At 38.6% G+C, this 14,404-nt stretch overlaps 1 protein-coding gene across 5 annotated transcripts in view; it reads right to left on the bottom strand.

Annotated features, from left to right (window-relative positions):
* SETDB2 (SET domain bifurcated histone lysine methyltransferase 2) overlaps positions 1-14,404 on the bottom strand; it is an 80,460-nt gene that overhangs the window by 45,280 nt on the left and 20,776 nt on the right. For 4 of the 5 annotated variants that reach the window (XM_065901967.1, XM_065901969.1, XM_065901970.1 and 1 more), the window contains exons 7-12: positions 11,004-11,120; positions 8,701-8,870; positions 6,991-7,204; positions 6,366-6,465; positions 4,895-4,988; positions 2,444-2,754 (exon numbers count right to left, since the gene is read on the bottom strand). In XM_065901967.1, coding sequence (XP_065758039.1) covers positions 2,444-2,754; positions 4,895-4,988; positions 6,366-6,465; positions 6,991-7,204; positions 8,701-8,870; positions 11,004-11,120 — 1,006 coding nt within the window. The remainder of the gene's footprint in view (positions 1-2,443; positions 2,755-4,894; positions 4,989-6,365; positions 6,466-6,990; positions 7,205-8,700; positions 8,871-11,003; positions 11,121-14,404) is intronic. The other variant, XM_065901975.1, reaches the window with a different exon arrangement.

Here is a 14,404-nt window from a genome sequence, read left to right as displayed (position 1 = left end):
AGATAGTGAGACCAATCATAACATTCCAGTGCAGCCACTATTCAACGTAACTGACTGGAAAGAAAGCCACGACAGTCCTTTGCTAGGGATCATTCTTTACTGATCTCCTGGCTCTCCTGGCATGTTTAAGTAGCTTCCAGCATGTTTGGCAATAGTGTAGAAGTAGTGAAAGTGCAGGAGACCCAGATTCGACCCCTGGGTCAAGAAGATCCCATGGAGACAGGAATGGCAACCCACTCCAATATTCAGAGAGGATTCTCTTGTTAACCAAGTATCCTTCTAACTAGGAGAGAGAAAAAGAAAAAGGCCAAACAGATTTCTCTAGAAAGAAAAAAAAGCTCTTTGGTTTCAAAGATTTTCTGACTTGAGAGTACTTTTTCCTCTGATGGCACATGAATTACATGTAAAATGATCAGTAAACATCAATTTCAAACCATTCAAATGTCACATTTTGAAGAGGTATTGAGGGAATTCTCTGGTGGTTCAGTTCTTAGGACTCTACTTTCACTGCAGAGGGCACAGGTTTGATCCTTGGTCAGTGAACTAAGATCCTGTGAGCCAAGTAGTACAGCCACAAATAAATAAATAAATAGGTCTTCAGTTTAGCAAAGGAAATACATAAAAGAATCTTGGGCTATGCATGCTTTCCATAAGGGAAAAGTCAAAGCTGCCCATCCCACTAACTGAACCCCCGGAGAGGAAGAAGAGCTCTGATACAGAGCAAAGAGGAAAATTAAGGCCATATCCAGAGATCAGTGAACCTGAATGGACCTTTCCAAAGGATGTGTGGAGGCTATCATAAAGTTCCCGTCCTGCTTCCACGACTCCTCATCACCCTCCTGGGTAGGATAAGTCAGAACAAAGTAGAGCCCAGAGAGTAGGAGGAATGCAGGTGGCTTCTGCACGGTCCGGCTGGCCAAAGACAGGACAGTCTATATACACTGGGACTAGTGGTAAAGGTATTTTTCTTTTTTCCCCTGGAAAATTTCTGGGACTATACATTCTTTAAAAAGCATGTATGATGGCAGGAGGCAGGAGAGACGAGACTGGCAGTCTGATGGGAAAAGCTAGCTCTAATTCCACCCTACACAGTAGTTATGGGCAATAATACAAAGTATCCCTCTCATCATGAAGATGCCAGGAGTCTTAAGTGTCAATAAACCTTGTGAAGTGAAAGTTGCTCAGTTGTGTCTGACTCTTTGCGACCCCATGGACTATACAGTTCATGGAATTCTCCAGGCCAGAATACTGGAGTGGGTAGCCTTTCCCTTCTCCAGGGGATCTTCCTCACCCAGGGATCGAACCCAGGTCTCCGGCATTGCAGGTGGATTCTTTTACCAGCTGAGCCACAACGGAAGCCCAAGAATGCTGAAGTGGGTAGCCTATCCCTTCTCCAGCAGATCTTCTTGACCCAGGAAGAGAACCGGGTTTCCTGCACTGCAGGCAGATTCTTTTCCAACTGAGCTATCAGGGAAGCCCAATGAACTTTAAATCAGAGAAATCATAAATATTCCTCTATATAAATGAAAATAAGTCTCATTACATATATCCCAAACATACACAGAAACAGCAAATGACTATGGCTTAGGAATAAAAAAAGAGTAAGATAGTAAAATGCAATATTCTGATAAACGCACTGGTTTTCTGTACTAAGCCACTGCTGCTGCTGCTGCTAAGTCACTTCAGTCGTGTCCGACCCTGTGTGACCCCATAGACGGCAGCCCTCCAGGCTCCCCTACCCCTGGGATTCTCCAGGCAAGAACACTGGAGTGGGTTGCCATTTCCTTCTCCAATGCATGAAAGTGAAAAGTGAAAGTGAAGTCGCTCAGTTGTGTTCAACTCTTAGCAACCTCATGGACTGCAGCCCACCAGGCTCCTCCATCCATGGGATTTTCCAGGCAAGAGTACCAGAGTGGGGTGCCATTGCCTTCTCCAGTACGAAGTCACTAAATCACTAAAAATTTAGTGAGAGTAAGTAAAACGTAAGTGCTCCCAACTAATTTTTTTAATAGAGGTATTTCTGAATAAGACCTTCTATTATATGCGACACAAAAGAAAAACTTATTCTATGTGCCCCATTGTTTTTTCAAAGGAATGCATCTTAAAAGCCTTTCAGTAAATATATATGATTTTCTTACTTATCATTTCTTATAGTTTCTTTAAGCAAATGTGTACTGTGTGCTAGATACCGTTTAAGCACTTTATATACAATACATTTAATCTTCACAGCATTCTAGACAGTTATTAACTCCATATTATTGAAGTGGGAAATACAGCTTGGAGGGGTCAAGTGAGATGTCCAAGGTCATATAAGTAGAGGACTGGCATTCTAATCCAGGTAGTGTGGCTTTAGAATCTGTCAGTCATATTTTCCTCATGATTTTGTGAAGAAGCCTAGGAAAAAAATGTGTTTAGATATAGGAATCTCAGCCCATATACTCACATTAAGGAAGCGGCCCACATTTCCTTCTTTTGTGGCATCCAATAAAAACACATTCCCTTTATTGAACTTCTCTAGAGAATCAGATGAAGCATCCTTGGTTTCATTTGGTAACTCTTTACCACAAAAGACCTGCTGGTTTTGACATGCTGGAGATTTTTCCTCTTGGGGCTTTTGTATTTGAACCTCATTCTTGTCATCCAGTGTAACTGCTTGGTGACATGTGCCCCCTGGCGGAGTTTCTTCTCCACACTTGGTTATATCTATCACATTGTTGTCTTCAGAATCTTCAACTTGGTTTGAGCTTGAGTCCTCTAATAAACATTTTGGAAGGAATTGTCAGGGAATATAATTGGCTGAGCAACACTGCTGAGAGTAACAATACTAGTTAACTGCAAGTTAATTATTGCTAATCCATACAATGTATTAAGGTACACAGTACTTCAGTTTTACAAATGAAAACTCTGAGCTTCTGAAGGCTTAAGGGATTCACTCAACTAACTAGCAATAATAATGAAAAGTGGGGTAAGAAACACAGAAATATCTGATTCTGAAGTCTACCTTCTTTCTATTACCTAACAATGCCTTTTTATGAATACATGCTGTATACATGTTGCTGTAACTATGCTTAAGCTCTACTTACAAATTGACTTCTCTTCAACTTTGGACTCTGCATTTAAATATATTCTAAACAGCTGTAACAGAGAGGGTTTAGGGAGCATTTTAGGCCTTTATGATACCAATGAAAGGCTGGGGAGACCCTGATAAGAGTCACCCACTCTAAGGCCCAGTAGCAATAACTACAGCTACGGATTTTGTATATGTTTTTGCTAGATGATCATTCAGTTATTACACTTTTACAAACAACACTACTTTAGAAGATGAACTGCTTATTTTTCTTATCCAATAATGAAAATAATTTTCCAAAATATTCAAAAGTATGAATGCATGTCAAATGGAATACCTAAAATTATTGTTAAAAAGTCATTTGTGCCACCTAATTCAGTGGCAGAAAGAAATTATACTTTTCTAAAATTAATGTTTTTGATGTAATAATCACTGTTTCTGGCTGCTTTTTCCTATCATGGGTTACTTGCAGTAATATTAATAGTACATGTTAATTAATAATATTAATTATTATTAATATTAATCAATAATATTAACAGTACATTTTGTATTGCCTGCTATATGTACTGGTCAATGAAAACAACAAAAGAACCAAGAGCAATAGTATTCAGATGACTTTCATGCATTAAATGGTGATATATCAGAATGTTGTCCTCAAATACACATCTTTGACCTAAGAACTATTTTGAGCTAAGGGCAATTTGAGCTAAGCAGTAATACAGGAAAATCTCTCAGTCCTCTCCCCTCTCTGTCTAAAAACAGGATATAAATTTACAAAGGTGTCCTTCTTTCTATTAATACTAGGAAGGTGGGGAGTTGGGGGTGCATATGCCAAGGAAGCCCAAAGAGAGAAAAGGCCACGGTCAGTCAGTTCTTCACAAAGGGTCATGTCTCAGCAACATCTCTTCACTGAGGGATATACTGAAATGCAAATAAACCAAAGTCCAGTTTTGTTAGGTTTTAATATTAAATTGGGCTTCCCTTGTGGCTTAGCTGGTAAAGAATCCGCCTGCCGTGCGGGAGACCTGAGTTCGATCCCTGGGTTGGGAAGATGCCTGGAGAAGGGAAAGGCTACCCACTCCAGTATTCTTGCCTGAAGAATTCCATAGACTGTATAGTCTATACCATGGCAAGACTGGTAACACTGAAAGATGAGCACTCAGGGTAGCAATATTTTCACTTTTTTACTAAGCATCCTCTGGGGCAGCACTGGCTGGAATACTGCAGGAGAATGTCCTGTCTGTTTTTAAAGGAGCCTAAACAAAGAGTTAGGAGATGGCTGTCCTGGGCAGGGCTTCCAAAGCCAGAGATGGACTGTGAGTTGTCCACACTATTCTCCTGCCCAGCATCAGGTCACAGCTGGCATCTAGACCAGGGGTCAGCAAACTTCTTCTGTATGGGGCCAAACAGTAAACACTGTGGGTTACACCATCTCAGAGTATTCAGCTCTGCTACTATAATGTGAAAATAGAGACAATATGTAAATGAAAGAGTGTGGCTATCTTCCAATACAATTTATTCAGCAACACTGAAATTATAATTTCCTATAAGTTTTGAGTGTCACAAAGTATTATTTATCTTCTCATCTCTTCTTAGTTACTTTAAAAGGTAAAAATTATCTCAGCTTACAGGGCATACATAAACCGGTGGTGGGCTGGATGTGGCCCACAGATCACGGTTTACCGACCTCTGATCTAGACATATAGAAAGCCTTGTGATGAATGCAGCATTTTTGTAACAGTGTCTGAAAAAATGAGCTACAAGTATTGAGCAAGAGAGACAAAAAGGTAGAAGAGGCAGGCAACCACAGAATGAAACAAAGCCTACTTCTCGTTTCCTTGGCTTTAGAGTTCAGATGTACTTGAGCCGGATTAAGTTCCCCATTATCTTCTGAGGCGACAGACTCTGAGGAAGTAAATCCCTTAAAAGAAAACAAGGAAGATGTCTTTACTTTCTAGGTTAGGAAAAAGAATTTAAGTTAGCTGTAAGGCCTCTTTCATCAAGTATCAATCTCCATAGACTGCAGCAATTAGATTAGTTTTCAAAGAGTCAACGCTGATAGCCTGAGCAATCTCTGACACGATGGAGCCCTTTTAACTGTGTTCTACTCCCAGGCACTTTAGTGGGGCACAGCTATGAAAATTATAAGGACTGTCTAGACATTCTTGAGGCACTATAAATTCAAAATAAAACACAAATATCGACAGGTATGTCGGTATCCCTCAATTCTGATACCAGATGATAAATTTGGCTACCACTATAAGATGTGCAAAGATTAAAAACACTCTTTGGCTAGCTACTTGAAAGAAAAGGTTAAAGGAGCGGCCTAGTCTCCATGAGTTGAGGACACTGCAATCACTTTATATGGTAATGATAACTTTCAAAAAGTGGTATTAGGTTTAGCACAATGCGTGGCACGCAACACATATGACCATTACTATTCTCACCCATGTACTTCAACGGTCAGCATGTGTTGAGCACTCAGCTGGGTGTCAAGCATTGTGCTACACTAAGTTCCTAACGTTATCTCATTTAACCCTTTTAATTCTGAGGCAGATACCATTATTCTACTTTTACAGAAAAAGAAATGCAGACAGAAGATGTTAACCAGCTAGTTAAGGTGCAGTGTTGGAGGGCAAACCAGCTCTATGTGATCTGGCCCAATCTTCGCATAATGATGTGGAATTAAGGAGTTATCTTCTGTACGTTACTAGGCAGAGGGCAAATATTTGTGTACCACCTACATTAGAATTTTTATTTTTCACCAACAAGCCATGAAGCTACCATTTTGTCTGCCTGTTCTATTTCTTGCATCATTCTCTTAAGTTACAGTCTCTGACTAGTTATTCTTCTTAGGACAGACTGAAAAGTGTATCTTCAGAGGCTATCATGTAAAGTGCTGCTTTCTGGATGATTCTCTCATTAGACTGCTTCTGTTCTTTCTCCTACATCTCACAACCATATCTCCTCAACCGAAATTACTCCATCCTTCTTTCTTATGTAATACTATCACTTTAGCTTCTTCCATGAATTCTTACACTCTATAGCTCTCAGTCTCAGTAGAGCTGACAGTCTCACTGTCAGATCATGATCAATATTCTCCTTCTATATCTAAGCTGGGAACATGCCAACCGTTACTTAGGATACAAAGTCAGTAAAAATCATAGTCCTAACACTTCAACAGCACCACATTACAAAATAATAAAAGAAATCCTACACATTAAGTAACACAAACAATTTGAATTAAGTAGTAGTTAACGTTCTCAGAAGGGCACCATATATGTTTTGCACTTTTTACCATATTTTTCCCATTGTGTTGAATAATGACCGTCTTGGTTTTAGGACTTCTAATGACTGAATGATACCGAATTCTTGAAATGCTGTTATATTTCATCCCTCTGAAAAGGAAAACAAAGTTATTCTGTAAATCACTAAAAATGCTCTCTACTGTGCCCTGAAATATAGACAGCATTACTGTTATGTAAATATTCATTAGAAATTAATCTAAGTTATAACACCTATGCCTACTCTTCACTAGAATAACCATATTTTAAAGTTAATCATTCTGGAAGTATATTTAAAAAATGAAGAAAATCTAAGAAAACCTTTGCAAATAAAATGGTGATAGAAAATAAAAAGAACTGCCAAAGTCATGACATCCATAAACAATCTGATTAAAGTCAAAGTTTTTAAAGATGAAGTTTCACAGATGGAAACTGAGGAAATACAGCATGTTGGTTAGATTTTTAAATTTAAGTGCCCTAGATTTCTCAGTGTTAAACTTACAACTATGAAGTAAATTGATATATAGGAGATACAGAAGTTGGAGTAGAAAGTAAGAAAGAAGAAAAAGAAAGAACTACTCTTAATTGGTAGTAAACAGTATAGCTCAATCTTGACTGGGTTCCTACGATCTCACTCACATAACAGGCTCTTTACTATGGAGCTTAGGTGGATACTCCTGAGTCTCCATACTTCCAGGACACGCTTCCAGTTCTATTGGGATAACTTCAATCTCACAATCTGCAACTTCTATTTTTCTCTTTTTGGAAAACATATTTTTCATAATATTCTCTTCTTTTCCATTTTCATCAATAGCATCAGGTTTCTCAGTGTTAGATCTGCTTAGTAATCTTCCTAAAAGAAAAAAGTAAAAGAGCTAAATATGACAAAAAGTAATATAATTACTAGGCAACTAAAGGGCATCTCTTCTGCTCTATTAGAACTGTGTATGGTGTACCTCATTTCTATAATGAAGATAAACATTAATTCATCCCAGAATACTATTGTGAGAAATAATAAAAATAAAAGACCAAGAAGAGATTTCATATCTTCCAGTACATGAAAAAACATAGGAACAAGTATTTGTCTGTTGTGAAATAACACAGAAGACAAGAGATTGAGCTACAATAATATAAAACAAAAATACAGATCAGAAAGCACTCCAGGAAATTAGAGAGGTGAACTCTAGTCTTACAATTATAGCCTTTGTATCTAGCTATGAATACTTTATCATTTAAAAACTTTATTTATAAAGTGATGTATTTAAATCTGTGGTGATATGTGCCTGTTCTCACCTTAAGCCTTAATGTAATCAAAAGGTTAGTCTGAAGTTTATGCATTTTCTTTCAAGGAACTTAAAATTACAGTTAACAAGTCAAAATTAACAGCTAGATTAGAGAGATACCCTTAGGTGCATTTTCTAGCAAAGTAGGTAAAGTCAGTAATACTTCCTGGACACCATCTGGCATTTCATGGTAAGCTAACTTTTATCAAAGAGTTACTCTGAGAAATATGAGAGACAAATGTTCAGGCAAGTTGTGCAGTATGTGTGTCTGTAAGTGGGATGTGCCAGGGATCCAGCTGTGACTGTTCTGAACTCAGGATTCGTGCCCTCACTGAAGTGAACCTGGAATTCCAGATGAGGAGGACTGCTCTGGTCCCTGCTGCCTGGGGTCCCACATTTCCTTCAGACTGCCTTGAGAGCCACATTTCACCAACCTTTCTCACTTCATGGTACACACAGAAAGTGAGGACTTTTGCCTGACACTCTGGGGTAAAAGGAAGAGACTACTAGAGATGGACGTGTCTGGCCTGTGGGCTATGACCTGAAAGAATCAGTAATTGCATGACCGTAACACACCGGAGGGAGGCTTTGCTCAGAACATGGGCAACTCTCTATAGAATCCCTGAAATGGAGTGAACTGCCTTGACTGAATCATCACCTAAAGGTATTCATTATAACATTAACTTGTTAAGTTCTAATAGCTCAAGATGTTGATGAAGACAGTCTTTGACCAATAATCTTTATCTTAGTAAATCAGTCATTTTTCTGTTTAAAAGTTTTCTTACTTTATCCTGAAGCATCTGCAGCCACAGAGACCAAAAAAAAAATCTCATGCAGTAACCCAAGTTTTATCCTTTAGCCTTTCTTTTCTGGAACACCTGGTACCTCCTAACGCATGTCATCCCTTCAGTGCTCAATTTCCCAGTCACTTGTCATCCTCTGATAACCCTCCTATACTGTCGCTCTTGCCCTTGCTAGAAGATCTCAGTGGCCCTGACTAGTAAAATGGAGATTCAGAAATACAGATCTTACCACAGCGTAATGTGAAAGTAAACCTTTGCTTTACCTGAATAAATGCAAACAAACGTCCCTCTGTCAATGTCATCTAGACAGCGCACTCCCCATCCCTTCTTCTCAGTTTTGAACACTTGTAGCCTTACTTGAGGTCCATGCTGGACAACTCGGTTTTGACATATTCGTCGATCACACTTGCATAATAGGCTGCATTCATAAATGCTTGTCAATAAAATATACAAGAGAAAAATCAATTAGACATCTTAAATTAGAAGCAAAAGCACTTCCTATTGCTACCTCACTAACAATTACTGAGGGGAAGAGACTACGTGTGAAGGCTCCCAGGGTAGACTGCCTAGTCCCCATCACGGCTCCAGCGCTCACTAGCTGCGTGACCACGGATTTAATCTCTTTGTGCTTCAATTTTCCATTTTTAAAATGGGGAGTATATGGTACCACCATATAATATGGATTATATGGCATAGGGTGGTTTTGTGAAGATTAAATGAATTGGGTAAGTCAGAAAGACAATTATCATATATTGTTTATATGTGGAATCTAAGCAAATGGTATTAATGAACTTGTTCACAAAGTAGAAATAGAGTCAGAGATGTAGAAAACAAGTTTCAGGTTACCAAAGAGGAAAGTTGTGGGGGGGATAACTCAGGAGATGGGGGCTGACACATACTCACTACTATACATAAAATAGACAACTAGTAAGGACGTACTGTACAGCACAGGAACTCTACTCAATACTCTATAATGACCTATATGGGAATAGTCTAAAAACAAGTGGATAGATGCATAACTGAATCACACTGCTGCATAGCCACAACTAACACAACATGGAAATCAACTACGTTTCAATAAAACTTAATTTTAAAAAAAGATTAAATGTCAGTATTTACAAGGTGTTTGAGACAATGCCTGGCACAGAATAAGGGTTCAGTTCAGTTCCGTTCAGTCGCTCAGTCGTGTCCAACTCTTTGCGACCCCATGAACGGCAACATGCCAGGCCTCCCTTGTCCATCACCAACCCCCGGAGTCTACCCAAACCCATGTCCACTGAGTTGGTGATGCCATCCAACCATCTCACCCCTCTGTCGTCCCCTTCTCCTCCTGCCCTCAATCTTTTCCAGCATCAGGGTCTTTTCAAATGAGTCAGCTCTTCACATCAGGTGGCCAAGTACTGGAGTTTCAGCTTCAGCATGAGTCCTTCCAATGAACACCCAGGACTGATATTTAGGATGGACTGGTTGGATCTCCTTGCAGTCCATGGGACTCTCAAGAGTCTTCTTCAACACCACAGTTCAAAAACATCAATTCTCCGGCGCTCAGTTTTCTTTATAGTCCAACTCTCACATCCATACATGACCACTGGAAAAATCATAGCCTCGACTAGATGGACCTTTGTTGGCAAAGTTATGTCTCTGCTTTTTAACATGCTGTCTAGGTTGGTCTAACTTTCCTTCCAAGGAGTAGGCATCTTTTAATTTCCTGGCTGCAAACACCATCTGCAGTGATTTTGGAGCCCAGAAAAATAGTCAGCCACTGTTTCCACTGTTTCCCCATCTATTTGCCATGAAGTGATGGGACCAGATGCCATGATCTTAGTTTTCTGAAAGTTGAGTTTTAAGTCAACTTTTTCACTCTTCTCTTTCACTTTCATCAAGAGGCTCTTTAGTTCCTCTTCACTTTCTGCCATAATGTGGTGTCATCTGCATATCTGAGGTTATTGATATTTCTCCCGGCAATCTTGATTCCAGCTTGTGCTTTCCCCAGCCCAGCGTTTCTCATGATGTACTCTGCATAGAAGTTAAATAAGCAGGGTGACAATATACACCCTTGACATACTCTTTTTCCTATTTGGAACCAGTTTGTTGTTCCATGTCCAGTTCTAACTGTTGCTTCCTGACCTGCATAGAGATTTCTCAAGAGGCAGGTCAGGTGGTCTGGTATTCCCATCTCTTTCAGAATTTTCCAATTTATTGTGATTCACACAGTCGAAGGCTTTGGTGTAGTCAATAAAGCAGAAAAAGATGTTTTTCTGGAACTCTCTTGCTTTTTTGATGATCCAACAGATGTTGGCAATTTGGCCTCTGGTTCCTCTGCCTTTTCTAAAACCAGCTTGAACATCTGTAAGTTCATGGTTCATGTATTGCTGAAGCCTGGCTTGGAGAATTTTGAGCATTACTTTACTAGCGTGTGAGATGAGTGCAATTGTGCAGTAGTTTGAGCATTCTTTGGCATTGCCTTTAAGCATTAACAACACTTATAAGACTAAATAGGCCACAATGATAAAGTACCCTCCTTCAAAGGTATAAACACCCTGCAACAATCCACAGTGTATCTTACCCAGTAGGTATCTGTCTCTCTAGTCTTTTATATTTATATCCAGTGGTTATTTTATTACTTGACAAGGGGCAAGTCTTGGAATTCCTTGCTGTCAGTTGAAGACATGCACATTTTGTTCTAAAAGGAAGACAATGGATGGAGAAGTCAGAATAAAAAAGCATCAAGAGATTCTCTTGACAAAAGTATAAAGAACATAATTGTTTTTAAAACAGTTGTTTGGCTCATGGACTGTTAAGACTTCTTCCCTAAATAAAACAGGCCTCTTTGAAAGACAACATTTACAAAAAGTTTATAAATAATTATAAACTGCCCTGTACCTCGCTTGCTCATGAAATAGTTAACTATATAAGTTTTAACATTTCAAAATGAACTCCTTTCATTTCTGATTCAGCAGAAGCTTCATTGTGAGAATTCTCCCAGGTTTGCTCTCCTACAATGGATAAACTTAAACGTGTCTAGCTCAAAAGAACTTACATAATTTTGTGTACGTTTTATATTATCTCTCTCTCCAATGACATAAAAATAGATTGGGAAAAAAAAAAATAGATTGAGGAGACTGATGCCATGTATCTGGCTACTACAATCTGTTTTTCATAGCACTGCTAAGCAGTAAACATGAAAAGCTAAAAACAAATTTCCTCTCTAACTACTGAGATGACTATCTAACATGACAGGGACTTAACACTTGATAGAAGTAAGGAACCTGGGTGTCTCAGGTATAAACCAGATATGTGACTACTGGTTAAAATTCTCTTGAATCTCATCTCCTGTGTTAAATGGCAAGTGACTTTAAGATCGTTTCCTCTATGATTCACCTCAGTATTTTTCTGTACATATATAATACAAGTCAGAGTGGTAACTACCGTTTGCAACAGAAAAAATAAGCAATAAATTGATTGATTTGGATTCTATTTACAAATGTAGAAATCTATTGTTGCTTTTTCAATATGAGTTTGTTTGCAAAGTTTACAAAGTACAGGCAACACAAACAATAACACACACTCATTTTGACCACACAGAATCAGCTGTCATCGTTTTGTCTAGTCCTTTCTCTTGACCCTTGATCAGCATGGGTTTGAACTACGCAGGTCCACTTATATGTGGCTATTTTTCAATAGTAAATAACACAGTACTACATAATCTACAGTTGGATGAAAACTTTGGGAATTATGGATGCGGAACCACTTATGTGGAGGGCCAATTATGTTACATGTTATATTTTTGAGGGCTGGCACCCCTAACCCCTGCATTGTTCAAAGTCCAACTATAATTTACAACATATATACTGTATATATGATCATCCTTAAAAAAAAAAACAAAAACAAAAACTAAGCTCTCAAGAGGTTTGGTGAGGCATCCTTTATACTTTTACATATATATTTACCTACAAACAGTACAATGTATTGTTTTTAAAAATTAGTTATTATCCTACAACTTGTCTTTTCATTCAATATAATGCTTTTCAGATCCATCTTTTTAACTTTTCCACAGCATTTAGAATCACAATTAAACTGCTTCTAGTTTTCAATACAACAATGCTGCAATATCCTTATATCCCTGTCTAAGCATCTCTTGGGTAGCAGCTTTCATATTTTGACTATGACTCACAGCAAGAAATGTCTTACATTTCTAAGAAAAGATCCTACAGAGGCATGCATATTTATATGCGTGTGTATATGTAAAGCAAGAAATAGCAGTCGCACATAAGTACCTTATCATTGTACTTTCGGTACACATGGTACTTTCTGTCCAATTTAAAAGATTCTAGTTACAACCCGTTAAGTGATTTTACATCCTACTAGACTTAGAGCTTGGAAAACAATGCTCTAGGTATAAAAATACTATTGCTGAAAAGTAGGAATGCATATCTTCAACTGCTGTGTAACTGTTTGAACACCCTCTTAACACCCCCACCCCCCACCAAATAACTATCTGGCTTGGTACAGAATTCCAGTTTTCTATTTATTTTTCTTCAGCATTTTAAGCTAATATGTCTTTTTGTCTTCTCTTATTTTTGATGGAAACTGCCTTGTCAATATATTTTTTCTCTTTTCCATCTGCTAGCATATTTATTCTTTGCCCTAGATACTTGTGAAGTTGCATTATGATATATTTAGATGTAGTTATCTTATTTTCCCTTTCTAGTACACAGTAGGCTTTTTCACTCTGAGGACTCCTGTCTTTCTTCAGTTCTGGGAAATTCTCAGCTATTATCTCTTTGAATGATGCTCTCTTCTCAGAGGTATGTTAGAATTTCTCATTGACCTTTCATATTTTTCAACCTGTAAATTTTTTTTCCTCGTATCTTTTATCTCTTTGCATTCTGGGAGAACCCTTTAGTTTTGCTTTGCTATTCACGGACTGTTTCTCCAGCTATACCAATGCTACCATTTAGTCCATCTATTTAGTTGTTTTTTTTTTAAACGCATTTATTTATTTATTTGTCTGCGCTGAGTCTTAGTTGTAGCACTTGGGATCTTTAGTTGTGGTCTTTAGTTGCATGCATGTGAACTCTTAGTTGAGGCATGTGGGATCTAGTTCCCTGACCAGGGACTGAACCTAGGCCCCCTGCATTGGGAGTGTGGAGTCCTAACCACTGGACCACCAGGGAAGTCCCTCTATTTAGTTTTTTATTTCCATAACCATATGCTTTATTTCCCATATTTCCAAATGGCTCTTTTACTTATATAGTATAGTTAAAAATAATCTCCTTCTCATTTCATGGATATTAATATTTTATCTCTTTGGACATTTTAAACATACCTATTTTAAAGCCTCCTTCAGTCATATTCTACATTTATCTCTGATTCCTCGGGTGTGAATTATGCCATTTGTTGGAACTTACGCTGCCTTCATGGTCCTAAAAGCCTTTGTGTGCTCTGAGTGTGCAGGATTATACTTCTGTAGAGGTTATTCCTGGGTGCTCCTCTACACTGGCTGTTCTGGCTCCGACCTGCGGGTTTCACAGCTCTAAGCCTGGTTGTTATCAATCCAATTATACAATTGCAGGCCCTGTGAGTTATTAGCCAACCTCCCAGCCTTGGGTAGGTCCCTGTCTCTGTCTCCCTTCCCTGAGAGCTCGGTGCCCACTCTCCACCACGCATGGGACATGTTTAATTCACATTCCCGTCAGGATTAGAATCCCTGGCCATAGTGCTCGTGTCCGATTCCAGATCCCCGTGAGCCTCAGCTTTTGCTTATCTTGTGACTTCTCTTGTAATCTGTGACCAAGAAACGAACACATGTATGCTGGTGGTGCACGTTACATGGGGATTCGTTTCTATGGTCTAAGGCAAAAATCACACACCATCAAAATTAGTTTTTAAAGAAACCTTGTTAAACTAACCATAAAGTACAGTAAACACCGTCTAACCCAACAGTTAGTTTTTTCCTCTAGCACT

Source organism: Muntiacus reevesi, chromosome 11 (genome assembly GCF_963930625.1).
Source record: "Muntiacus reevesi chromosome 11, mMunRee1.1, whole genome shotgun sequence".
NCBI lineage: Eukaryota > Metazoa > Chordata > Mammalia > Artiodactyla > Cervidae > Muntiacus > Muntiacus reevesi.
This window is presented reverse-complemented; position numbering and strand designations above follow the sequence as displayed.